The sequence below is a fragment of the Thamnophis elegans genome, chromosome 6 (assembly GCF_009769535.1).
Source record: "Thamnophis elegans isolate rThaEle1 chromosome 6, rThaEle1.pri, whole genome shotgun sequence".
Taxonomy (NCBI): Eukaryota; Metazoa; Chordata; class Lepidosauria; order Squamata; family Colubridae; genus Thamnophis; species Thamnophis elegans.
The window spans coordinates 51,300,745-51,325,967 of NC_045546.1; the positions used below are offsets into that span (position 1 = coordinate 51,300,745).

The following is a 25,223-nucleotide window of genomic DNA, read 5'->3' on the forward strand; positions in this document are numbered from 1 at the left end:
ATTCTTACCTTTTCACTGAAACACTCAAGCAAGTCTTGGACATACCCTCGCATTTCTTGCAGAAATTTATACCGTTCACCAATACCCCCAGAAGACCCTTCTAATCTTTCAATTGTCTTGATAGAATCATCACGGTTTTGCTGATGCCTCTCGTGGTGTTGTTGATTCGCTTTGTGAAATTCTTTCATTGACTCCAACCTAAAGGTCAAGAACACACATGTTTATATCCAAAAGCACAGTATAAGTTACAGTATATACAAATGGGAGTGGGAGTGGGGGTGAGGTTGTACAGCAAGAAACAATCCTAACAATGACGAGGTTGCTTTCAGGAAACAAAGCACATTCCTTACTTCTATTACAAATTTGTTTTTTTACTTGTCATGTAAGTTGCTACAATCACAACTTTTTATATGAAGAATCTTGTAGGATCTTCAAGACTTTTTTTTATAATTTATCTTTCTGTAATTGCATTTTTCTTTTTAATTAACTTTTATGATTTCTTCTGTTTTATTAAAAAAATAAAACAAGATTAATTAATTGTGGGAAGAGTTTTCTGACACAGGAAAACTATAGTTTCATAGTACAATACCACATATCTGCTATTTTAAGGCTATTGTCCAAAGGTGCTTTTTCAAAAGGCAACAGCTTCTTGGATGAGAGGCAAAATATCTTCAAGAAAAAGAAAGAAAAAACTCCAGTTGCCTTTTGAAAAAGCACCTTTGGGACAACCATGACCTGGATGACTGAGAACCTCCATAGACATTCAAGAAATTTGTGTTCCTTTAAAACAGCAACTAGCCTGAAAGCTACATACTCAATCAATGATTTTGTTTTTTTTATCTCCATTCAGCAAATTTCCTTCATATTTACTACTTTACTATCACCAATTCTCACTTATGATAGATACAAGCCAGTGATTTTTGACATACAGTGATTTATAGTTTAACCGCTTAGATAAACTACATGATTTAAATAAAGACAGAAATAATTTGGCTACTTCTGCTATTACTTTCTTATATGGTGTCTTACCTACAGAAGTATCACTTTGGCATAGTACTCAGGACTCTTAATTCCTGATGGTCTCAGTAGAAATCAGAGAAGCACACAAAAATCATGAAAGGCAATTTCTTGGAGGTTAACATCAAGTTTGCAAATAGCTAACCTTTCATTTATCATTTTTTTACTATTTTTGTTTACTTTTCATAAACATGAGTAGATATTTAATGGACTATACATATTTTGAATTTCCAATTAAAATATAGAATTTAAAACTTTTACCTTCTTAGTATGAATTAGTTAAATTCTTATACAATCATTATATAGCAAGTTGAAAACATCAGTTTTTTTCATTTTTCTTAATTATAAAATTATTTTACCAAGAACAGAACATGTACCAGTCTTCAAAATGATTCAAGCTTCATTTCCAGAAAAGTAATGCAAATAGCCTATTGAACAGTTTTTCTTACGTTTTACAACGCAGGATCCAGTCTGTGGGCTTCCGTTGATGAAATTCTGATCTGCCCCCCCCAGACTGAAACCTAGAGGACAGGTCTTACATTTTAATAAGTTGATCTGCCCTACCTGTCTTTAAGCTGTTTCTTTACCAAATCAATAGTAACAGGAGTCATCTCATTACTGGGGGTTTTGAAAGGTATTATGTTATCTGTTTTTTGAGACTTTGTCTCTGATCCATATGCAGCATATGTGTACGGCATGCCATAAGATGAACCATAAGGCATAGTCTGGTAAGCATTCTGGTAGTAGAGGTTATTCACTTCAGCGGGATGGCTTGCTTGAACCTACAGGAATGAAACATATTGTATGTACAGACATATAAAAACTGGGATTCTGTAAACTCTATTACAAACCAAGACTATTTGTCAAAAAAACAACTTTAGTAGTTACTGTGAGAAATTACCAAACTAACTATGTTCCTTGGGCAAAACCGTACGTATCAAAGAAAGTAACACCTGAAAACTATCACTAGGAAGCAGAAAGCATAAAAATAGCACCAACAATAAACTTCAAAATTCCAGTTGTATGTGTATTCTTTGTGAACGATTACGGTAGCTTACAGGAGTATCACTTTGATGAAGGTAAAGAATGCTGTACTACCTAGGTTTCCTGACGTGAACTGCTATCACATGTACCATTTATGCTTCTTGCTGGTGTACTGGTACATGAGCAGCAGATGGCATTCACTAGTAGACTAGTCTAGGGATCACCAATTGCTGATTCTTATGCTAAAGAATTAGTACTGGACAGTAAACCATTAGCACAAAATATTAGAGTAAAAACCCATTAAATCTAATGATCAATTAATTTGAAGACCAAAGCAACTTATTAGCGTGGCATTTAGCTCATTATATCAGTTTGTTATGAAAAAAATGAATTTTTCCATTTCAAAATTCCATTCTAACAAGATTAGCAGGAGCATCTTCAAATAGTGATTTTTTTTTCATCAAGCAACACATTATTTCAGCATACGCAATATTGAATACATGCACCCACACAATATTAAGATGGATGGAAAGATGGATGGAAAGATGGATTGCATTTAAACTAAAATGTTAAGATACAACACATTGTACTCTATCACCTACATTTATTGCTTTATGTGATCTTAATATATTGCAACTGGTTGAGCCTATAGCATTCATATTAATTGTACTGTATGGAAATCTGACATGGTACAATTTAAAAATCCGAGTTAATTTCTATATTAAGGTAAGCCTAACTCTAACCAGAGACAAGATGAAATGGTCTATCCTAAAGTTTTCATGGGCAAAATCCCTCTGCTACATGTGTTCATTCACAACTTTCTTTTTTGCTTTGGCAAATAGCTTGGATCATCTAAGATATTTGAATACGTGCCTGAGGTATATTAATGCCTTTCCGTATCTGTTCTTGCTCCCACCGGCATAGTTCTTCATCCTGTTCTCCAGCAATCAGAGCTTCATCATCACTTCCCTCAATACCTAAACATAAAGATAAACATAATAATGCAGACTTGTACAACTATCAGAATTAAATATTGAAAGCTTTGTTGTCTCTGTGATTCTTTTTCAGGGAGAAATATCAAGAATGGCCTGGTGTCTAGAGATGCCTTGAGACATCTACTCAGGGTATCTCTGGCTTCCTGCTTCATCTGAATTATTTTTTTTAAATACCTCACATAAACTTTCTTTGAAATAAAAGTGGTAGGCAGATGCAATTCTTTTGTTTAAAGTATGCATATCTAAGAAGGAGAAGGATAAACAGGGATTGGAAAAGAACATCAGGGAAAGTGACAGGTTGCATTTTGGTAAATCTCTCTCATCTAGCAATTGTTATGTAAAAAGTTTCCACAAGTAGCCATGCTCTAAAAAGCCCAGATACTTATCAAAAGCTTAAGGATTCCTGTTCCAGAACTTCTACTCATATTCTACACTGTGCAGTAGTCTACACTGACTTAAATATCTTTCTGAATTCTATATAAACTAACCTGATGAAATGGAATTCAGCAAGCCACCAGAATTCTAATTTTTCCAATACCACAATGCATGTTTTTAACGTTTAAATAAATAAAAACAGGCCATTTTATAGGAGTTTTAAATCACAATTTAATGCACAAGTGTAAAGAAATTACAGCTGTTTTTAAAATTAGTCATAGAAATCAGGAAGACTGTTCACCCGTGACAACATATGTTTCACTATTAGCCTACATCGTCATTAATATGCATCCCACTTTAATTCAATGCCCTAGTAGTCATTGCAGGTTATATAGTCATATTTTACAACCAGTACAGTGTGTTATTGAAATTAGGTTATTAATTGTAGTGTCCTGACATAAATTCATTGATGACAGAATCAAAAAAGAGGTGTGTTTATGTATATATGTGTATATGTGTGTATAATCACTAAGGTAATTCTGCAAATTGATATGATGCTTCTCTTTTGATCTACTGAACACCTGGGATTCCATATAATAAACCATTACCATTAGTGTCTTCTAAGATCTACCATACACATTCATGGAGGAGTAATTGTGCAAGGGAGAAGTTTAAAACTTCCCTAATTGGCCAATTCTTTGAGAGCGGTCTACAATTCCATCCTACTTACTGAAAAAAAAATATTTGCACATCTGGATCTAACTTTATGGTGAACAGTGCAGGAGGAAGCCATATAACAAACCATAATTAGAAAACAGAAGACCAAAATCTAGATTTCCTTGAATTTTTTGATTCAGATGTACTTACTGTCAAATATGATCTGCTGTTAAGTCAGATTGGAAATTTCAATCAATTTTTGGTGATCTAGCCTGATCAAACCGCCAGTATGAAATAACCCATTGAGAAATAAATTAAGGCTTTTGCAAAGTAGCTGAGAAGGGTAAGAATGTAGAATGTTTCCTCTGTCTATCTGTATGAGTTAGCATATTTGATTTTTTACAACGTTTTACATAGTCATAGCAAATATTTGAAATGTAATTTTATCTTTTTTTCTCTTCTTAAAAGCTTACCTATTTCTTCTGCAATCTTTTGCCTTTGGGACTTCTCCTTCACTGAAAAAACGATTCTTCGCTTCTCATCATCATCCTCATCATCACTGGCATCATTTTCATCTTCTCTCACAAGACGCCCTTTACCAGGATCATTGTCAAGGGGAAGAAAGTCACCATGTTCACGAGCCATTTGGCGCTTTTTCCTAGCAGCATGAATAAAAGCAGCATCTGGAATTTCTCCTGAGGAGAAAAAGATTTAGGTTTTTCAAGTTGGCAGTTACATTTGATAAATGTAACACTGCAACTCTAACTGAAAATCTGCATAAGAAAAATAGGCAAGACACTATAACTTTTCTATCAACATGACTGGCATCAAATGCCAGTCAGCTTGTCTTCTTCCATTGCTTTCTGCCTCAGCAGCCATTCCCTCATTCTCTTTCAATAGAGAACTAATACACTACTTGCAACTCTGTGGATATGTAAAGATCTAAAGTTATTTGAATATTTGCAGATTAAACAGTCATAAAAAGATAACATATTATCAGACCATAAAATAGAAAATGTAATATCAAACAAAAGATTTAAGAAAATAATTTTGAACACATTGAATAGAAACAAAAATGTACAAAATTATACACAACATAAACGATGAATTTGTCCAGAAAAGGTAACTTTTGATAGGATATGAAAGAAGAAATAAGAGACAAGCAATCAAATAAATGTACAGTGGTACTTTGGTACTCAAAACTGATCAAAGTTGGTATTTAACAGATTTTGACGTGAACATTTTGTCCTGGTATGCAGCACACAAGCTACAACTTGACAATGTTGACTGCCTTGTGACTCACCACATTGTTCCTTTTGGGAATAATTTGTTTGGTACTCATTGTTTCTGGTACTCCCAGAACAAATTAATGAATACCTAGGTACCACTGAACACAGAATTACAAGTAAATTTTACGGGATAAAATACCACCAGTATGCGGACGATACTCAGTTGTATCTGTCCGCCCCGTGCCAACTCAATGAAGCAGTGGACGTGATGAACCAGGGTCTTGAAGCTGTTAGGGACTGGATGAGGGCTAACAAACTCGTGCTCAACCCAGATAAGACCGAGTGGCTGTTGTGTTTCCCTCCCACCAATTTGGCAAGTATTCCATCTCTCAAGCTGGGGGGGTCAAACACTACACCCCTCAGATAGGGTCCGCAACTTGGGAGTCCTCCTGGACCCACAGCTGACTTTCGAACATCATTTGTCAGCTGTGACCAGGGGGGCATTTGCCCAGGTTCGCCTGGTGCACCAGTTGCGCCCCTACCTGAACCGGGAGGCTCTCACAACAGTCATTCGTGCCCTTGTGACCTCTAGGCTGGAGTACTGCAATGTGCTCTACATGGGGCTGCCCTTGAAGAGTATTCGGCGACTTCAGCTAGTCCAGAATGCGGCCGCGCGAGCGATTGTGGGTGCACCTCGGTTCACCCACATAACACATATCCTCCGCGAGCTGCACTGGCTACCTGTCGATCTCCGGGTACGCTTCAAGGTGCTACTTGTCACCCATAAAGCCCTCCATGGTAGTGGATCTGGGTACTTGAGAGACCGCCTACTGCCAATTACCTCCACGCGACCTATTAGATCTCATCGATTAGGCCTCCTCCAAGTTCCATCTGCCGGTCAATGTCGACTGGCAACCACGCGGAGGAGAGCCTTCTCGGTGGCAGCTCCGACCCTATGGAACGATCTCCCCGTGGAGATTCGTACCCTCACCACCCTCCAGACCTTCCGCACAGCCCTCAGAATCTGGCTATCCCGTCAGGCCTGGGGTTAAGACTGTAACCCGCCCGAATGGTATGAATGTTGTGTTTTTTAATTATGTATTGTCTTATATGTAAAAGTTTGTCTTCCTCCCCCCCGCCTTTTAAGTTGTGAGCCGCCCTGAGTCCCCCCAGGGAAAAGGGCGGCATATAAATAAACTTATCTAAAATCTATCTAAATATATTCAAAATAAGAAGTAAAATATTTAGCTTTTTAAATTATTTAAAAATGGACAAAACTACAGAAAAACATACCAACAGAACTAGAAACACTTCTTTTCTGAAAATAAGTATCTCTTGTACACTATTACTGTAGTCTGTATGGATTTACATTATTTTTACCTATCAAGCAAGGAAGAATTATTTAACTCCTGAAAAATATGAAGGAAAATGTGCTAACCTGGACGAAGAACATTTAGAGATGACAAAGCACTGGAAAATGCTCCTGCAGCTTTGTTTTTTTCATCTTCCTTCTCACTTTCAACTTCCATTTCTTCTTCCCCTTGTTCACTATTTGTAGCCCCATCTTCCTGAACTGGATCTTTAAACAGTTCTAGTTTGTCTGCAGTTTGTTCATCTGTGAAACAAATCTATTCAGTACTTCAAATCTCCTTATGGAAAAGTTATTTACACATAATACATTTAGAGATTTCACTTCATTACAGTGAAGCATTAAATTCAATTCATTAAAACATCATGCATTGCATATACATGTTCACCTGGAATATATTTTCACAGAAGTGAAATAATTATCAAACATGAAGTATTTCAATTCTTCTGCAAATTTGTTTGGGCCTGCATGCACCAAGGTAACCAAAGATTTCACCTACTCTCTATTGTAGAATCAGGACCTCTGCCCTATTGTCTGTTACAGAAAAGTTTGGTCAAGAGATCCAGTTGATTTCGGCAGAATGTGATGCAACAGGAATTAATTAGTAGAAATATCTTTGACTGGGGGAAATGCCTATGCACAATTATGAGGCAATACAGTCTGCTTTATAATTTATTCAAAGTGTTCTCTCTTTTATAATTTATTTATTTGCCAACCATCCAAGTTGAGGACAGCAAATGGGAGATTTCCAATGCACAACACAACATGGATCCAATCCATAAGCAATTTTATTTTGTGAATGGGTATGCCTCCTATTTTCAAATTATATACATTAAAAATAGGGGGGGAAATGCTAGAATCACTGCAAATAATGACACTGCGGTTGATGGTATGATATTGTTTACCTTTTCTATTGCTATCCCTTCATAATAGTATATTATTATTTAAAATAATGCTATATTATAAGGATTACAAAAAAGATAGTTTATCGTATTTAGCCTCAAATCTATTCCAATGGTGAAAAAAACTGATAGTTGCTGTTTACACAGATATTTGAAGGCATGTTGCCACATATAAATTAGGCATATCTTCTTGGATGATACTTCCTTAGTATTCTTAATAAGGATTTATCAAAGGAACTAATATTTCAAGATGTAATTAAATTGAATGAAACTCCTAAAATTTGAAATGTATCAAATGATGAACAATGGCTGTATTGTAATTGGATTACAACAAAAATACATGTTCCCAGAAAGGCACCAAATTTCAAAGATTGGTTTAAAGAAATGTGTGCATTTAGCACTTGAATTGGCTCTTTACTGATGCAATGGGAAAAAAAACCCAGACACTATGATCCCATGTGGTCAATACTTTGTTAAACAATTTAAACATTGAACTGTAATAGTTTTAAAAATTGTAAAACTTTATTTTAAGTGTTAAAAATATGTTTTTTCTGCATTTTGGTATTCTAAATTTTATTTGTTGTCTTTTTAAAGCAGTAATAATATCATTCTTAAAAACTACTGCCAGTACATCGTGAACATATTCCTGTCTTTCCTGTCTTGAAAAGTTCAAAGTCCCATGAGACAACAAATACCTATATATGGCATCCTAAGATGAATAGAGAACAAGAACACAAGAGAACAAGCTCAGGGTGAGGAAAATCTAAACAATAACATGAAAAGACAAGCAGTTCTCCAAATTGTTACTTTTCACCTCTAAAATTTACAAAATCAAGGAGTTTCTGATTTTCAGAGAACTCCTATTAAATCTCCATAAAAACAGCAAAAAAAAAAAAAAAGAATGTTAAATGTTCTGTCCTCAATACAGAACCTACTATATTTTTTGGAGTATAAGACTCACCTTTTCCTCCCCAAAAAAGAAGCTGAAAATCTGGTTGCATCTTATACATGGAATACAGCTTTTTTTGCCTCCTGAAACCCCGCCCCGCCTTTAGGAAGCTTTCAGAGAGCTCCTGGGGGCTGGGGAGGGCAGAAATTAGCAAAAAACACCAATTTTACTCCCCCCCCGCCCCCCAGGAGCACTCTATAAGCTTCCTAAAGGCTATCCATGTCCTTTTTTTGACAATTTGTTTTGTTCGTTTTTGCCCCCCCCCAAGGAGCACTCTACAAGCCTCCTAAATGGTATTCATGCCACTTTTTAATGAAAAAAACGGGCCCAGTTTCACAAAAAATAGCCCGTTTTTGGGAGGTTTGCAGAGTGCAACAACTCTTTTTTTAATTTGCCTCTTCAAAACCTTGGTGAGTCTTATACTCTGGTGCGTCTTATACTCCAAAAAATACGGTACTTCATGATTTAGAAAGCTAGCAAAAGAAACAAGTTCAGGTAACAAAAATGCAAAAATATTATTTTTTTACAGATTTGTATGCTGTCAGAAAACTATGGTTATTTGCCAAACTAAAAATACAATAAATAAATAAGACTGCATTTCAATCTGTTACAATTCTATCTTGGGAGTAAGTTTTAAAAATGATGTGATTAGCTTTTCTGCAAGCTCATTAGCTCTTATCATTGAATATCGATTATCAGCCCAGTTATTCTTGCAGCACTGAAGTCAAAAAGGAAAGGAGCAAAAAATTAATACTAAAGTACTACTGTTTCCAATGGTAAGAATAACAGAACGTTGCAGTTTTGTGGAATTGCTGAGAACAGTCAACTAAGAAAGTTCTAAGCAGAAAGCATTTTTTTTTGGCCTCATGCAACTTTCTAATATGAACAGTTAAAAAGAGGATTTTTGTGCACTAATTTTGTGCATCTTTGAGAAAATATACTGAAAATATTTAGCAGGGGTGCTCCAGTAGTGGGTTTCAAAATTTTTTGGAACCTCTTCTGTAGGTTGTAGGTCCACTGGTTGTAGGTCCACTGGTAGTTTTGATGAACCGGTTCTACCGAATAGGTGCGAACTGGTAGGAACACACCTCTGGTACATTCCCCCACCCCATATATATATATATAGAGAGAGAGAGAGACAGAGGAGGGGGGAGCGAGCATAATGTTTTGCAAAATGGGTCTATATAAATCAAATGAAAAGTGACTGTTATATGCACCAAACATTTCTAAAATGCTGCTTACCGTATATACTCGAGTATAGGCCGACCCGAATATAAGCCGAGGCACCTAATTCTACCACAAAAAACTGGAAAAGTTATTGACTCGAGTATAAGCCTAGCGTGGGAAATGCAGCAGCTACCGATAAATTTCAAAAATAAAAATAGATACCAATAATGCCATTGCCCATTGAATAACATATACAGCCTGCCTGTGCCCATTAAATATACAGTAGCCATTGTAAAAATTTGCTCTGCATAACAAATTATTATCACACAATACCGGTGTATTCAATGAAATACTTCACTCACCTCATGATGCTGATGTCCCGCTGTGATGATGATGTCCCGCCTCCTATGACACACGGCACAGTGATTCCTATCATTGGATCACTGTACCAGAGGAGGTGGGACATCGCTATGTGGCTGCTTGCCATAACAAGGAGGAGGTGGGACATCGTTGCAGAGCGGCAGGAGGGGGAATCGTAAGATAGCCCTGCATTACATTAGAACGTGAGGAGGGGGGATGGTGCGGTGCACGCTGCGCGGCAAACTGACACAGAGGGAGGGGAAACTCAGGGGCGCTGGGCCATTCACGAGCGTCACCCAGCGGCATGGCCCCGCCCCTTTTTCTCCTCCATTTCAGGCAAATTTTTCACTGACTCGAGTATAAGCCGAGGCGGCTTTTTTCAGCTCAAAAAGTGGGCTGAAAAACTAGGCTTATACTTGAGTATATACAGTATTTTCTATTCAGAACAGTCCAAATGTTACATTTTTAAAGTATGTTTAAATGTGCATTGAAAGTGTTTGTATTAGCCTCTTAACTCCAATAGATTGAAATAGATATAATCTTTAATGGAGAAATATAACTATTTTTAAAATATATAAATAAGATTACCATCTGCTGAAGAATTTGTTTCTGGTTTTGTCTTTGATTTTTCAAGATCTTCTTTGTATTCTTTCTTAAGCAGCTTTACTATCTTTTTGCTGTAACTTGATTTCTTCACTTTAAAAACGTCGATTTCTTTGAGAAAAAAAACGCATTAAAATTGTTAAAATTTAATTCTGAAGTTTGAAGCAGAATAACTACTAATAATTTTAACAGACAGAAATTCTGAAGCCACAACAACTAATGCAAGGATGAAGACTCAGGCTGAATGCAGACTTCCAGATTTCTCCAGAAAAGGTTTCAAGTGACTTGCCAAACCTTCCACTAGGGATATGGAAAATTCATTGATTTAGGTACAGAACATTCAAGAGAGTTCTAAAACAGACTGGCATTTTTCAGAAGAAATATGCTAAACCACTGAGGTGTTTCAGACATATTCTATGCAAAACATCCTGTTTCAGGGCCAGACTACCCTTAGGACACAATAGACCACTTTCAATTTGAAAGCTTTATTTCAAAACATCAAATTATCCCAAAATAACATGGTCTGGTTAGAGATTGGGCATGATTAAGTAGGAAACAAAACTCTCAATGCTTTTCCAAGCTGTTCCATTTCCAGAAGAATAAATATGGCATATATGCACTCTTTATTCTGACTCGGCTGTATAGGGAATGCATATTCCCTATCCATCTCATGTGCAGCAAAAAGGCACTGCCTTTATTCTAATGTAGAAAGATGTTAGGAAAAATCACATTTTTATTCTTTCAGCCCAGAAAAGACAACCTCCTATTTTACTTGGAACACAAGGAGTCCTTCTAGCCATCATATGAGAGATACACTGGAAAAAAGCCTTCTTTTCTTCCTTAACAAATTCAGAGATGTGTGAAGCCAAAGAAATTTCAAAACTCATTAATCCATTTTATGGGAAGAATAAACTTGCTTATTTATATTTGTGTAATTCTTAAAAACATGGATTCATTAGCTACTCTCATTTGCTAAACTCAAGGTACTTCCTTGCCTTAAATCATTTTATCTTAAACTGCTTTAGGTTATAAATTACTAGAGACTGTAAGCTGCTCTTGGTAGTCTCTCACCCAGTATAGCTACTGAGATGAGATATAAATACGGCAAAGCATAAGAGGTAGAGGTAAGGAGAAATAAGGTGTTGAGGAAATAGAACTCTCCCGAGATTGCTAGTCAATAGGTAAATAATAAAATTAGATAGTACTTATACAGCTATAAAATAATATCTGGAAAATCATCTTCACAATTCTAACAATTGCTTTGACTCTTGTTGCTTAGTACAACTCACCCAAAATTATATAGTTTTTCAAATGTAGTACTTAAATGATTATTTTGGATATTCTTTACAATACAGAAATAGGATTCTTAAAATGGATCCCACATCAGTGAGGTATCAAAAAAGGTTAGTTGTTCAGTTCCTACTTGCCTAACCAAAAGAGATTAAGGAATGTAGAGAACACACTTTTCAGGATATATCAGGTCACTGACAGGTAACATGGAAATATCAGATCTAACAGAACTTTATTGAGCAAAGCCAAGAAACATGAGAAGTACATAAGCCAAGACAATAAATCCATTGAGGATTACCAGAAATAACAACATATCTATTTTAAGCTGATCAAATAAGCCAACTTTATATTCCTTTTAACAATCTTGATCCTTAGTCCCTTCAAATAATGGCTTAGAACTTGATTTTTTCCCCTTTTTTTCTTTATCTCTTCTCACAAAATTCTTTGAAGCTTAATAAGCCTCTTTTGTGAATCCAATATAGGAAAATGACCAAGGTCACACTTTTTTATTATTATTATTAAGACATAAGGTGGTTTCTTTTGTATGTCCAATGTAACATCTTTTTCGGTAGCATTCTTGCAGCCTGTTATTTTTAAATCCACTTTCAGACAAGTCTCAATCTTGTCAGTTACAACTTGTTACTCTTTCACTATATCTTAAAACACTCTGTCTATTAAAGGTAGGTAACTTCTGGACCTGCTGTTCAAAAATATCCTTCAATATGTCCAATGTTAAAATATTTTGCTTCATTTTGTATTCATCAGCCATGAGACAATACAGCAAAATCCGATCAAGTACAATCCTCTGTACTCTAATAGAATTTGCCAACTAAACTGCCTTGTCAAACTACAACCATCTAACGCAAAATATACATTCTGAGAGATTCTAGGGTGTGGTTACCCTGAACCTCTTTCCCTCTTCCCCCATCCAATTCAGGATTGTAGGACTAATATTTTAGGCTTCTCTCCGAGAAAGCTGTGCTGCCAAAACTTTCCCTCACTGTTCCTATAGGTCAGTGACAGCGAACCTTTTTTGGCTTGCATGCCAAAAGTGGGAGGAGCGCAGGGGGGGTCATGCACAGGCGTGCCACACACATAATGCTATGTGTACGACCCAGCACGCATGTGCATGCTTCCCCCCTCTGCGCAACCAGCGCTCCCCTTGCTTTTACCATGCTTTTTTCACCTCCCCCAAGCTCCAGAGGCTTTCTAGGAGCCCGGGGAGGATGAAAACAGCCTTTCCTGCCTTCCCCGCACAGGCCCTCTGGAGACTTCAGGACTTCCCTGAAGCCTCCAGAGCGCAAAGGACCGGCCTTCTGGGCAAACCAGAACCAGGAATAGACTTGCCAGTAGGGCCGTTTTTTGCCCGCCGAAGCCTTCAGGAGGCTTCCCTGAAGGCTCCGAAGGGTGAAAAACAGTCTACGGCCAAGCCAGAAGTCACTTGGAAGCCACCGGAAGCCTCCTGGAGGCAAAAACGGCACTACAGGGAAGCCTCCTGAAGGCTCCAGAGGGCAAAAAATGGCCCTATGAGCATACCGGAAATCCATTTGAACTTCCAGTTTGCTTGTAGTTTTTTGTGCTCCAGAGACTTCAGGGAACTGGAGCTGACAGGGCAACGCCTCACGCTGGAGCTGACAGGGCAAGGCCTCACGTGCCCTAACAATTGGCTCCGTGTGCCACCTGTGGCACACATGCCATAGGTTTGCCATCACAACTATAGGTGAACATTCTATCATTGTGTTAGTAAATCAAATGTAAACATTTTTCTGCTTTAATTGTAATATTTCGTTCCTTCTGGTTGCCTCTACTTTCCCACCTTTAAAGTCTTGTTATATCATGTTTTTTTAAGCACTTTTCCACAGGAAAGATTTTTGTGATCCCCAAAACTTATTTAAAATCTATCTGTAACTTACCCTTTAATTGTCTAAAATCAAAGCTTTTATATATACACACATACACAGCTTGTATATATATATACACATACATACACACACACACACACATATATATATATACATATATACATATACACACATACACACATACACACACACACATATACACACACATATATATATATACACACACACACACAAAAATATGTGTGTGTGTATATATATATATATATATATATACATACACACACATGTATGTATGTATGTATGTATACACACACACACACACACACACATCCCTGTCCTTTTGAGGGCATCAGTTGTGATTTGAGAAAGATGGCTATTCCTTTATTTCCCAGACTTTTAAATCCACCTGAGAATGCTGTCTTGTGGTTTCCTCACAAGAAGCAACTATATGTAGCACTGGTGGGCAATCTCAAGTTTTCTTCTTGTCATGAAAAGAATTACAAAGAGCTGGTCTACTGGCCAGTTCTTTATTTTGCTGTAGTTGTCACAGTGATTTCCCTGGAAATCCAAAAAAAATCAAACATTTGTGATAACTTTCCGTCTCTTTGAAAACATAATGTATGTTTCTTATCCTCCTTCCAGTCCCACAGCTGACCTTTCATTTATAACAGCAATATTTAACCAAGATATATTGGGAACTCAAGCACCTCTTTTCCACACACCTATAAAACAATTATACATTTGAGGGATAATAAATCCCAAATTTTGCTAAACGTATACATAATGACAGAGTTTTCTCCCATGCCTTACAATTCTAAACACTTTGAACTGTGTCTCCCTGTAGTGAACATATTATTGGGAGTTTATGGACTACAGCCAAATATGTTTTAGTAGGCACTTGCCTGGGGAAGGAAGATCCATATGCTGTATGTAGACCAGTATTTTTCAAATTTGACTATTAAGATGTGTGAACAAACTCCCTGTTAACAGGTTGCCTAATTAATTCCAAGTCTGGGAGAAAGTCTACAAAACTTAAACATTTCCAAGTTTGATACAAATTGTGTTGTTTTCTAAATGGGAACTCTTCCAAGTAGAGGAAACTTAGCTTGGGAAAAATATCAAGTTTCAAATAAGTATAAGGAAAAAGTCAGGCTTGATGTGGTGTGTTTGGGGAATCTAATACAGGTAGTCCTCGACCACAACTGAGACCAACATTTTTATTGTTCAGTGAGACATTTGTTAAGTGAGCTTTGCCCTATTTACCACATTTCTTGCCACAGTTATTAAGTGAATCATTGCAGTCATTAATTTAGTAACATGGTTTAGTTGCTGGTCAGAAGGTCACAAAAGGTAATCACATGGCCCTGTGATGCTGAGACCATCACAAATATGAGTCAACTGCCAAGTGTTTGAATTTGAGGACATGCCCATCAGGCCACTGTAATGGTCGTTAAATGTGAAAATGGTCATAAGTCCCTTTTTAGTGGCGTTGTAACTTTGAACAGTCACTGAATGAAATGTTGTAAGTCGAGGACTACCTGTATCTCTGAATAACGAGTTCGTCGAGCTTTAAATGTGACCAGCACAAGCGCTCGTATGCGGGGCGGATGGGGGAAGGAGAGAAAAACCGAAGCCCTAGGCCCCGGAGTAAAAAAAGGAAAAGGAGCCGGGTCGATGTGTGCTTACCCTCTTCTTCGTCCTGGAAGCTGAGCAGGTTGCGGCTTCCGCGGGGCACCCCAGGCGCGGCCCCCAGTTCTTTGCCCCTTTTCCGCTCCTTCGGCTTAGAAACAGAGGACACGTGCCCGTTGTTTCCCAATGGCAGCTGCTGCGAAGGCGGCGGCGGCGGCGGCGGTAGAAGCGCCATCGGGGGTTGCGGCGGCTGCAATTCCGGGGCCGGCAAATTGGGGCCTCCCCGGACCACCGCCTCAGGACTGCTGAAAGCGAAGCCTCCGCCGGAGGACGCGGCGGCGGCGGCGGCGACCAGAGGGACGCAGCCGGTCGGGAGAGGCAGCAACGGCGGCTTAGGCGCTGGCAGTTCGGGCTCTGCCGCAGGCCCATCACCTTCTGGCGGCGGCGGCGGCTGCGACGGTAACGCTTCATCTCGCTCTTCGTCGTCGTCCTCGGACTCGTTCCGCTTCCGCACATTCACGCGCCGTGCCTTGCGGAACATTCTTCTTCCACGAAACCGCCGCCGCTGCGGGAAGGTTTGAAGAAGAATCGGGGAGGAAAAGACAAGCGCGGAAAAAAAACCCAACTACCGCAACGGCGCCGAGAGCGCGCACGCCGCGAGTCACTCCTCGCTCCCTCCCTGTTGCTGCAGCAAGAGCAGCGTCACAGCCTAGAAGTCATCATAGCGCCCTCTACTGTACACCGCCGCTTTTGACTATTTTTCTCTTTGCTGCCATGGGCAGAGGAAGAAATATCAGACAGGGTTCTACCGTCGAGTTCGCCCTGTTGGCTAGAGCGCCTCGTTAGACCATAGATTGAGGCAAGAGTCACTGCCGAGATGGTAATAGAAGAAGTCGGCCATTTTGGGAAGGAGGGAGATGGGGGGAAATAACGTAGGTGGGGAAAGTGGAGGAAGGCCTGTGACGTGAATGGTCCCTTGGCAACGGATGTGGAAGGGCGGGAAAATGATCAGTGTATAGAAATGACCGTAGGGTAGCGAAGTTGCCGTTGTGATCGATCGATCGATTGTCTTATACTAATAGCGAAATGAAAAATAGAATATTCTTTATTGGCCAAATGTGATTGGACACACAAGAAATTTGTCTCCGATTTATAAGCTTTCAGATACATACAAGCAACAAAGTGATAACTCATAAAGATACAATCACAAGTCGGAATATACAACCAACAAGTGATAGTCAAAAGATACTAATAGGAGTAGGTAATAGGAAATATGAAAAAAAAAAAAACTCGACAGAGATTTTCAAAATATCCTTTGGTTTAATATGGTAAATAACATACATTTCCGGCCAAGCAGCAAGGGATTTTTCAAAGCGCTGGGAATAAAATATAGTAGGCTACATATTAATCATTCCTTTATTAAAGTGTGCAACACTATAATCGTGGCTTAATGGACTTCTGTTAGAACGGATAAAATTTGGTTTTGACTTCATTCTCATTTAACTGAGTAATGTCCATTAAATCACAGGCATATCTGGTATATCAAGTTTTTTCTGCAACAGTTGCCATACATATCAATTTGTAATACAGATGGTGTAATGTCAGATTTAATGACATCTCTCTGCAACAATATGTTATATCAAAATTGTATAATACACTTTTTTTCTTTCAGGAGTTTTGGTGGGGAGTTACCTTTGAATCAGTTGTCCCAAGTAGGCATCCGAATTGGCTGTCTCAGCGCTAGAGATTGAGAAGATGAAAAACTACAGGAAAAATGATTATGTTGTTGTGATACCCAAAAAGGAATGAGAATGGTAATTATTTGCTGAAAGCCTACGAAAAATATCCACTTGTTTCTAATTCATGGTTTATGCATACATCATGGCAAACTAATGAATATAAAAGAAGAATATGTATGATAAGATGATAAGGAGAAACAAAATCAAATGCATTGCTATTTCTAATTGCATGCTGGTAAGGCCATGAATCATTGTTTTAAGTTACACCTGGCATGCTAGCAAAAGAAAACAGAAAAAAGAAGATAAAGAATAGTCCTATCTGATTAAAGATAAAACTCTCATGTTGCAGAAAATCAGGAGATTCGGACTGTGAGATCAAGAAAAACTTTATTTAGTTCTTGGATCGGTTAGTGTCCACCAAGTGCCCAGGGGGGTCGTGAGTCTCCTCCCAGACAAACTCTCTGTTGGCACCTGAAGGTAGGACTAGACGGCCTCAATTGGGCACTGGTCAGTTGGCGCCGTCCTCAGCGAAATATCGCTCCTCAATATCCTGGCTAAGGCTCGTCATAAATGTTGCAGAAAATCGGGAGCTTCGGACTGCGAGATCAAGAAAAACTTTATTTGGCCAAATAGATCAGATAGAGATAGCAATTTCTAACATCTAAACAGTGTTCTAATCTTATACTACAAAAAATATGTTATATGCCCACTCAGGTAATATTAGCTTTTAACCCAGATTATTTTAGAAGCTATTAATCAATTCCAGTTTAAATGATACTAATCTTTAATGCAAACATTTTAATTATATGCCAATGCAATCCATTATGCAAAAGCAGATTTATGCATTTTTTCCAGATATGTTCTCAAGAAAACTATTTTCTCTTATTTTGCTCAGACTTACAAATATTAATAGTTTTGGAACAAAACTATTCTGGGGTTGAATTAAGCTAAAATATTCTATAGCATTCTGTAGATTATACTGAAATAGGGGCTATTAGGACTAAAGTTTATTCATCTCCCTGTTATTATTATTATTTTGTAATATAAAGAGCAATAGAAGTTTAGCTTCTACAATATATCAGGATGACCCAATTTATAATGTTTATATTATATAAATGGCCAAGATTTGTATGTCAATAAATGAATGTTATGATACAACTTTTGTTACTTGGAGAAAAAAAAATTGTCCAAGTGTGGAAAGTTGTCTGAAATGTTAGAAATATTTTCTACACTGTATGCTTTCAATGGGCCACTTCCACTGAAAAGAGATGTGTCTAAAACAGCAACATGAGTAATTATGTTTTTGTCTTTGTATGACATTAACTTGCCTTGGGCTCCATTGTCACAGTTAGTAGAGATTGTTAAACTTTGTTGTTTTAATTGGCCATTATTCTCACTTCTTATCTGTAATTTTTGTAATCCCCAAATAGTCAAATATTTTGTTGTCAAAGGAATAGTGCCACAGAGTGAGAGTTTTAGATTATGTACAGATGTAACATTTAACAGGATCCTCAACATATCAGTTTCAGTAAACCAAATTACCAAATTATTATAATAGGTTTTGTCTACTGTATAGGGCAAAACAGTCCTACAGTTACAAATTAGATTTGCCAAGCTATAATCACAGTCATTAATACTATCAGGACACATGCACTTACGAATTGTATTTTCTTTGGTAAAAATAAGTGTGTTATTTTTTTCACTGCACACAGAACTGTCTACACAGAAGCTTAAGAGACCAATCCAAAAGAGGTTAATCCTGTGGGCTGAAAAAGACATAATTCTTGTGGAGCTGATAGCTCTAGGACCCTCACTTACTTAAATCACTGGAAGGGACATTTCATTCAGAAAACAGGTTTTGCCCCAAAGATTTCTACAACATGCATTTACATGTGGGGGCACAATAAAGGTTGAGAGTTGGGATCACTGGTTCTTGGAAAATATTCCACCCTCTTTACAGCACAGAAATGGATTAAACCCAGGCTGAAATTCTTATTTCTTTATTGAAATTTCCTCATTTTCTAGTTTTTGCTTCCATTGGGATTGTCTTCTAGTTTCATTTCTTATTTTGTAAATTTGAGGAAAGAGTGATCTAATTCATAAGACCATTGGAAGGATAAAAAGCTGGATATGTCCAAGTATTAATGCAGACTTGTATTGCTTCCTTGTAGGTTTCAGTATAATTCTCTTGCAGGCTTAAATATAATAATCAGATGAAAGATGTGCCTGGAACCAATTTTCCAGAACTTTCCTTGAGGTTCAGCTTGATGCACATCTTTTTGCCTGGTAATGCTCAGAGATGTTCAGAGACTTTCTTTTACAGTGAAATGTGTCTTACATAAGCATCAGGGCCATATGCGGCCACTTCAGCGGGTCTGAAAAACAAATAAGATTTATTTATTTATTTATTTATTTACTTACTTACTTACTTACTTACTTACTTACTTATTTATTTATCACTAAGATTTCTATGCTATTCCATTCCAGACTGGCAGGATGTAAGAAAAAATAATGCATTAAAAACAGTTGAAGAAAAAATACAGTAATAAAGATATAACCTACAAGGGGTCTGCGTAATATAACTTCAGACCCAGAGCAAGGGACAGTAAACACAACTGTAGGTCAGAGGTGGGTTCCTGCTGGTTCGCCAAGGATCAGGCGAACCGGTAGTGGCTGTGGCAGGAGGCTACACCCACCCACCCAGACACTTCTGCACATGCACAGAAGCTTCACGCGAGCGGGTGAGCATGCACGAGCAAACCAGTAGTAAAATAAATTGAAACCCACCATTGCTGTAGGCATCAGTTTTTCATCAATAGTATGGTAGTTGCACTGATTTTCTCACAGGCTGGTGACTGGTAGAATTCTCCAGCTCATTTCAGTTGCATTAGAAAATACAGAAAGCCTTCCAGGAAAAAAATCACCAGTTATCTACACAGCAGTTTTTTAAAAATAAAATAGTAATACATCCAATCATTTTCTAAAGGAAAACAGTTGCAACATTCTGTTACCATAATTTTCATCTATTCTTGAAAAAGTTATGTGACTGAAAAATATGTGACTGAATTAAGACAGCAGTGACATCCCCGAACTATAGTTTTTGATGGAAATATTTGGAACTGTATTTTTTCTCTGCAGGCAAATTTCTAGTAATCAGAACTTATTCCCATTACAATGATTTTTCAGAGAGAGTAGTCTTCCACTTATGGATGATGGCTGGTCCAAAAGCTTTCATGAGATAGTTTCTGCAGGCAGAATTTGCAAAATCTTTTTTACACTTTGAATAGAGAATTCAAAAGTAAGTTGTGATTGAAGGTCACCAGCTTCTGTCTCATTCCAAATAAGCAGCATCCCATATATTTCTAATTTTATACTCAAGAAAGAATGTTCTGTTCTTCATGCTGATCAAGGTACTATACTTAGAGGAAACAATGCTCATTTACAAGCCGGCTTCTGTGAAAGGGGACTTATATTCTAAAACTGCAAGTATACGAACTGTCTGTTTACATTTGTAGTGTCCAAAAAAATTACATTTTCTGTTCACACAACAAATATTCTAAATGGAGGAACACAATTTGGTGACTATTTGCCCCAAAGTGTCCCCAGGAATCTTTACTGATGCCCTACTTCACCTGACATGGCCAAGTTACAGAGTACTGGCACTCATTATATCTGAAAGAATGAAATTTGAGCAAGTTGTAGCAATTTCACCACTGCTTGGTTGCTGCTGCTTCAATGCTGTCAGGCTGCTGTAGCGATGTGGTTTTCAACATTCTGTGACAATTTCCCAGCCACTTGTGCAATCCTTCACTTTTTCCTCCAGCCAGCAGCAACCACTTATCTACCTTCTGGCAATGAGAAGGGAGGAAAGGAAAGGAAAGGGTAGAATAGGAAGAAGGAAGGAAAGAACAGAGGAACAGGGGGAAGGAACTCCACACACTCTTCCTGTTCCATGCTATCCTCCATGTTCCTTGTCCAAAATGTACAGAACATCATGCCCATCCCATTCAGCCTCCCCTCCTTGCACTGCCCCTTGTGCTTTCCCCAGCCTGTGCAGCACCTCTTGCGCACCTCCTCAATCCACACCTTTCCTTCTGTGTACCTTTCATGATTTACATCGGAGGTGGGTTGCTCCCCGTTCAGCCCAGTTTGGCCGAACCGGTAGTGGCGGCGGCTGGAGGATCCGCCCAGACGCTTCCACATATGTGCAGAAGTGTGACTTGCCCGTGCAAGCACAAGCAAACCAGTAGTAAACCTGTTAGCAACCCACCACTGATCTACGTGGCACCTTTCCCAACTTGCATTCCGTACATGCTGTCCCCAAGCCAGTCAGCACCTCTCTCACATTCCTGCAACCCTCCCCATGCACCCTTCCTAACTATACTGACTCCTAGTACTTCTCCCTGACCATAGGGGAAGAGTAAAATGTGCTTTTGATTAATTTAAAAGTATACTCTTCATTTTCTCTACACTATTGCCCACCTCTACATTATAGTGACAATGTTTTTTAAGCATTATGCAATCATAGCTATGCTTTTCAATATACAGTATATGTTTAAGTCATAGTTTAATCACACAGTAGAGTTACTATGGTTAAAACCATTTTAAAATAACATTCTAAAATTAGATAAGTTATATAGGGGAAAAAACCAGGCCTCATATTCAATTCCTGGAATTAGTTTTCTTTTAAATAAACTTGCAAATGCCAATGGGTGATCACATTGGCAATGTTTGTTTTATCCAAGCATGTGGTATCATAGCAGCCTGTCACTCCCACGAAATATTTGTACTGATACTGGAAGATTTTTAAGCTGAGATTGAGCAAGTTAGGTATTCGAAGTTAAAAGATTTAATATAAAATGCCAGGAAACTGTAATCTCTGAAAGACATATTGCAAAAGTGGCAACTAAAGCATTGTATATTGCTGTGCAATACATAACAAGGCATCTTTCAATAGGTCTTAAAATATATTTTTATAGCACACGTTTTAAAAAATCGTGGTGTAGGGTTGATTGCTGATGCCAACAAATATAAATCTTACACATTCATTTCAGAAGATTAGTGAAATAAAATTTTAAATTAGTAGGTACAGAGTCTGGGTGTTGAAAAAAACTGAAACTGGACTGCCATTTTCACAATTTAGTTATATTAAATATTATTTATCCAAATGTAGCAGCATCTTTTATCCCCAATAGTTTTATACATTCATCTAATATTCTAATTAAACAGCAACTGTATTCAAATTTAATCCTAAATTTTGGCATATTCCATGAATTGAACTCTGGCTAGCATAGCAGTTATTCTCATAGGAACTTCATCTAAGTTTGAAATCGTACATTTGGGTTCTATGTATGTTTGTAGCATAGGCAAAATTAATCTGGGCAAGAAACAGAGCCTCCTTAGTAATTTGTCAAGACATTTATCTGCAGACAAACAAAACCTCCCTGTTTCCCCCCACTTCCCAAATCTGCCAGCTATAAGTATTTGTAGTTGTGGCTTAAATGGGCATAAGCCTTTTTTTTTTTAATAGCAATAGCAGTTAGACTTATATACCGCTTCATAGGGCTTTCAGCCCTCTCTAAGCGGTTTACAGAGTCAGCATATTGCCCCCAACAACAATCCGGGTCCTCATTTTACCCACCTCGGAAGGATGGAAGGCTGAGTCAACCCTGAGCCGGTGAGATTTGAACAGCCGAACTGCTGAACTGCAGTCAGCCTGCAGTGCTACATTTAACCACTGCGCCACCTCGGCTCTTTTCATCAATATACCTTCACTGCGGCATATAGGAAAAAGTTTGGAAAGGTCAAAATCAGCACTCTGAATCTGGCTGGGAATTCCTTCTGTTCTGCAGTCAGTTGGAATATAGTTCAGTTTTACTTTGCTTTTTCTTTCATGTTGTTTGAATGATTTATTTATTCAGTTTGTAAGTAATTTAAGAGAAGTAACATTAAAAATGTTTTAAAACTGGAATATGGTATCAATCATTCTTACAGAATTTATTTTGTTTCATTGTAATACTTGTGTTGATTCAATCATACCACAGAAAACGATCTATGTATTCATAATATATCTGCTTTTTATCATGTACTCAGGGCACACTTAACAGATACCAACTTTATTTTGGTCATACACGTATTATCTTAATCCATCAAATAGACAGAAAAAATAATAGCATAACCGTACTTAAAGTTTACGTTGTTAAAAGCAGTCCAAATTAGTCCATGATCGGTCTTACTGAGTTCAAAGGGACTTTTTTCCAGATAAATGCTTTAAAAACTCTAGTCTTTACAATCAATTCAGTAATTTTTCAAAAATGTTATAAACTATTCATTTTAATTACAGTAATTTCAGAGCCAAATAACTGCATAGAATAGCATCTTTGATTATATTACATAGAGCTGGAAGCTGTATAAGTGAAACAAACCACAATCATACTATTTTATTAAGGGCATCCTCTTTTACACCTGTGCTTCTACAAGTCGGAATGGGATTTTCTTAACAAGGTGAAGTAAGATATGGCAGATTCCTCAGGGATAAAACAAGACCCATCAAATCAGGCTTAAAACCTTAGATAATTGTAGTTTGGTACGCAGCAGCCTATGACTGATCTTAGCTGAATGGAGGAAAGTTCTCTGGCTAAATCTGTAGAAGACTGCTAAGGAAGTTAATGGAAAAATGTTTCCTATTTACTCTTCTTCCAGCAGCCTTTCTCCATATCCCCTAGCATTTCAAAAAGTTTTTGGGGGGTGGCAGTTGATTGTAGGAGAGAGGTGATGGGATTATTTTTTGTTCCTATAAATCATCTTAAGCAATCATATACAATACATCTTACAGCAGTAATTCTGGATTGCCACTTATTTTACAAGACTACATATAGATGTGAAAGAAGACATTATAAATCTTTTCATAGTAAAACAGCACAAAACTCAAGATTCAAAATTACATTTCCCTGACAACAGACATTTCTGGTTGACTGTGATGCAATGCTGCTGAGGTGGAGCTGCTTATTTCTTAACACAAGACGGTTCTCTCTTTCTGAAATAGCCAGGGTATACTTGTTTTTGACTATAAAGAGTACTTACATTTGCAGCTTGTGAGCAGTTTCGCTGTATATATTTCTTCTCTTTGTAGATCTTGTCTTCTAACTGTTGATTTCCCTTCCTTTCTTTTGACAGCCTGGCTAATCAGCAAGACTAAATGGAATGTGTGGCCTTGCACTTGCTGTTCTTTTATGTTTTCTGGAAACTAGCAGCAGCCCTAGTTGCCATGACAACCAGGACCAATGTTGGAAGCCTTCATTAATAATTAAATAAATCACATACCTGGTTTATTAATCCTTTTTGCATTCCTGGTTGGGTGCTTCATGCCATTAGATTTTTTCTTGGAAATATGAGTACATTTCTAAAGCAACCATGCAGTTTTGAAATGAAATCCTTGCATTTTCTTAGATGTCTGTGGTAAGAGCAGCTTTTTCTTACCTGTTCTCTGTCAGACCTACGCTAATGGTATAAAATATGCATAACTTGCTGATTGTGTCATAATGATTGGTTCTATTAGTGTTTACTTGAAAAAATGTTCCTACATATCTGGGTTGTGTAAACTTTCATAAACCCATATAGAGGATTTTTTTTATTAGCAAAACAGTACAATCCAGATTTGTAATGCACGTATGTTTGTGTCAAAAATTAACTTTTAAAGGTGATTATTTGTGTGTATGTGTGTAAAGGAAGATGTTACTGTATAGTCTTCTTGTGTTATAGCCATGACTATTCAATTCCCTGATCTTCTTCATGGTTTTTAAAATCAGTTGTTTTAAGCCTTACTTCCACTGAGAACTTAATGCCTGTGCATACTTGGATTTTGCAGCATTTAAAATGGCTGGGAATGTTTTTCAATACCAGAGCTCCCCCTACTGGTAAAAATGCTGACGATTTGAGTCGCTTTAGGAACCTGGGATAGATGGGAAGCCACTTGCTACTATTACCTATGCCACCTAGTTCAAACTAGCCATGTTTTTCTTTTTGCAGAGAAGCACTACTGTTTTCAGCAAAAAGTCCCAGTTCTTTGCACTAGATTTTATGAGACTGGTACAGAT

The 25,223-nt window shown here is 37.7% G+C and overlaps 2 protein-coding genes and 1 long non-coding RNA gene across 3 annotated transcripts in view; 1 reads left to right on the forward strand and 2 right to left on the reverse strand.

The window, feature by feature from the left end:
• The window catches only part of PAXBP1 (PAX3 and PAX7 binding protein 1), a 32,776-nt gene extending 16,710 nt beyond the window's left edge, over nt 1-16,066 (reverse strand). The window contains exons 1-7 of the mRNA XM_032219279.1: nt 15,446-16,066; nt 10,593-10,718; nt 6,696-6,872; nt 4,502-4,723; nt 2,875-2,978; nt 1,582-1,799; nt 9-198 (exon numbers count right to left, since the gene is read on the reverse strand). Of these exons, the coding sequence (XP_032075170.1) occupies nt 9-198; nt 1,582-1,799; nt 2,875-2,978; nt 4,502-4,723; nt 6,696-6,872; nt 10,593-10,718; nt 15,446-15,929 (1,521 nt within the window). The 5' untranslated portion in view covers nt 15,930-16,066. The remainder of the gene's footprint in view (nt 1-8; nt 199-1,581; nt 1,800-2,874; nt 2,979-4,501; nt 4,724-6,695; nt 6,873-10,592; nt 10,719-15,445) is intronic.
• A 114-nt stretch (nt 16,067-16,180) lies between these two features.
• Nucleotides 16,181-17,470, forward strand: LOC116509965. Its single transcript, XR_004255583.1, has 2 exons — nt 16,181-16,268; nt 17,061-17,470. It is a non-coding gene; the product is annotated as an uncharacterized LOC116509965 (long non-coding RNA).
• Nucleotides 17,471-18,163: 693 nt separating this feature from the next.
• On the reverse strand, nt 18,164-24,349 carry C6H21orf62 (chromosome 6 C21orf62 homolog). The gene is given in 4 exon segments (XM_032219280.1): nt 18,164-18,318; nt 18,320-19,502; nt 19,915-20,032; nt 24,211-24,349. Coding segments are annotated over 2 exon segments (645 nt in total). The 5' UTR covers nt 18,907-19,502; nt 19,915-20,032; nt 24,211-24,349; the 3' UTR covers nt 18,164-18,260.
• Nucleotides 24,350-25,223: the final 874 nt, after the last annotated feature.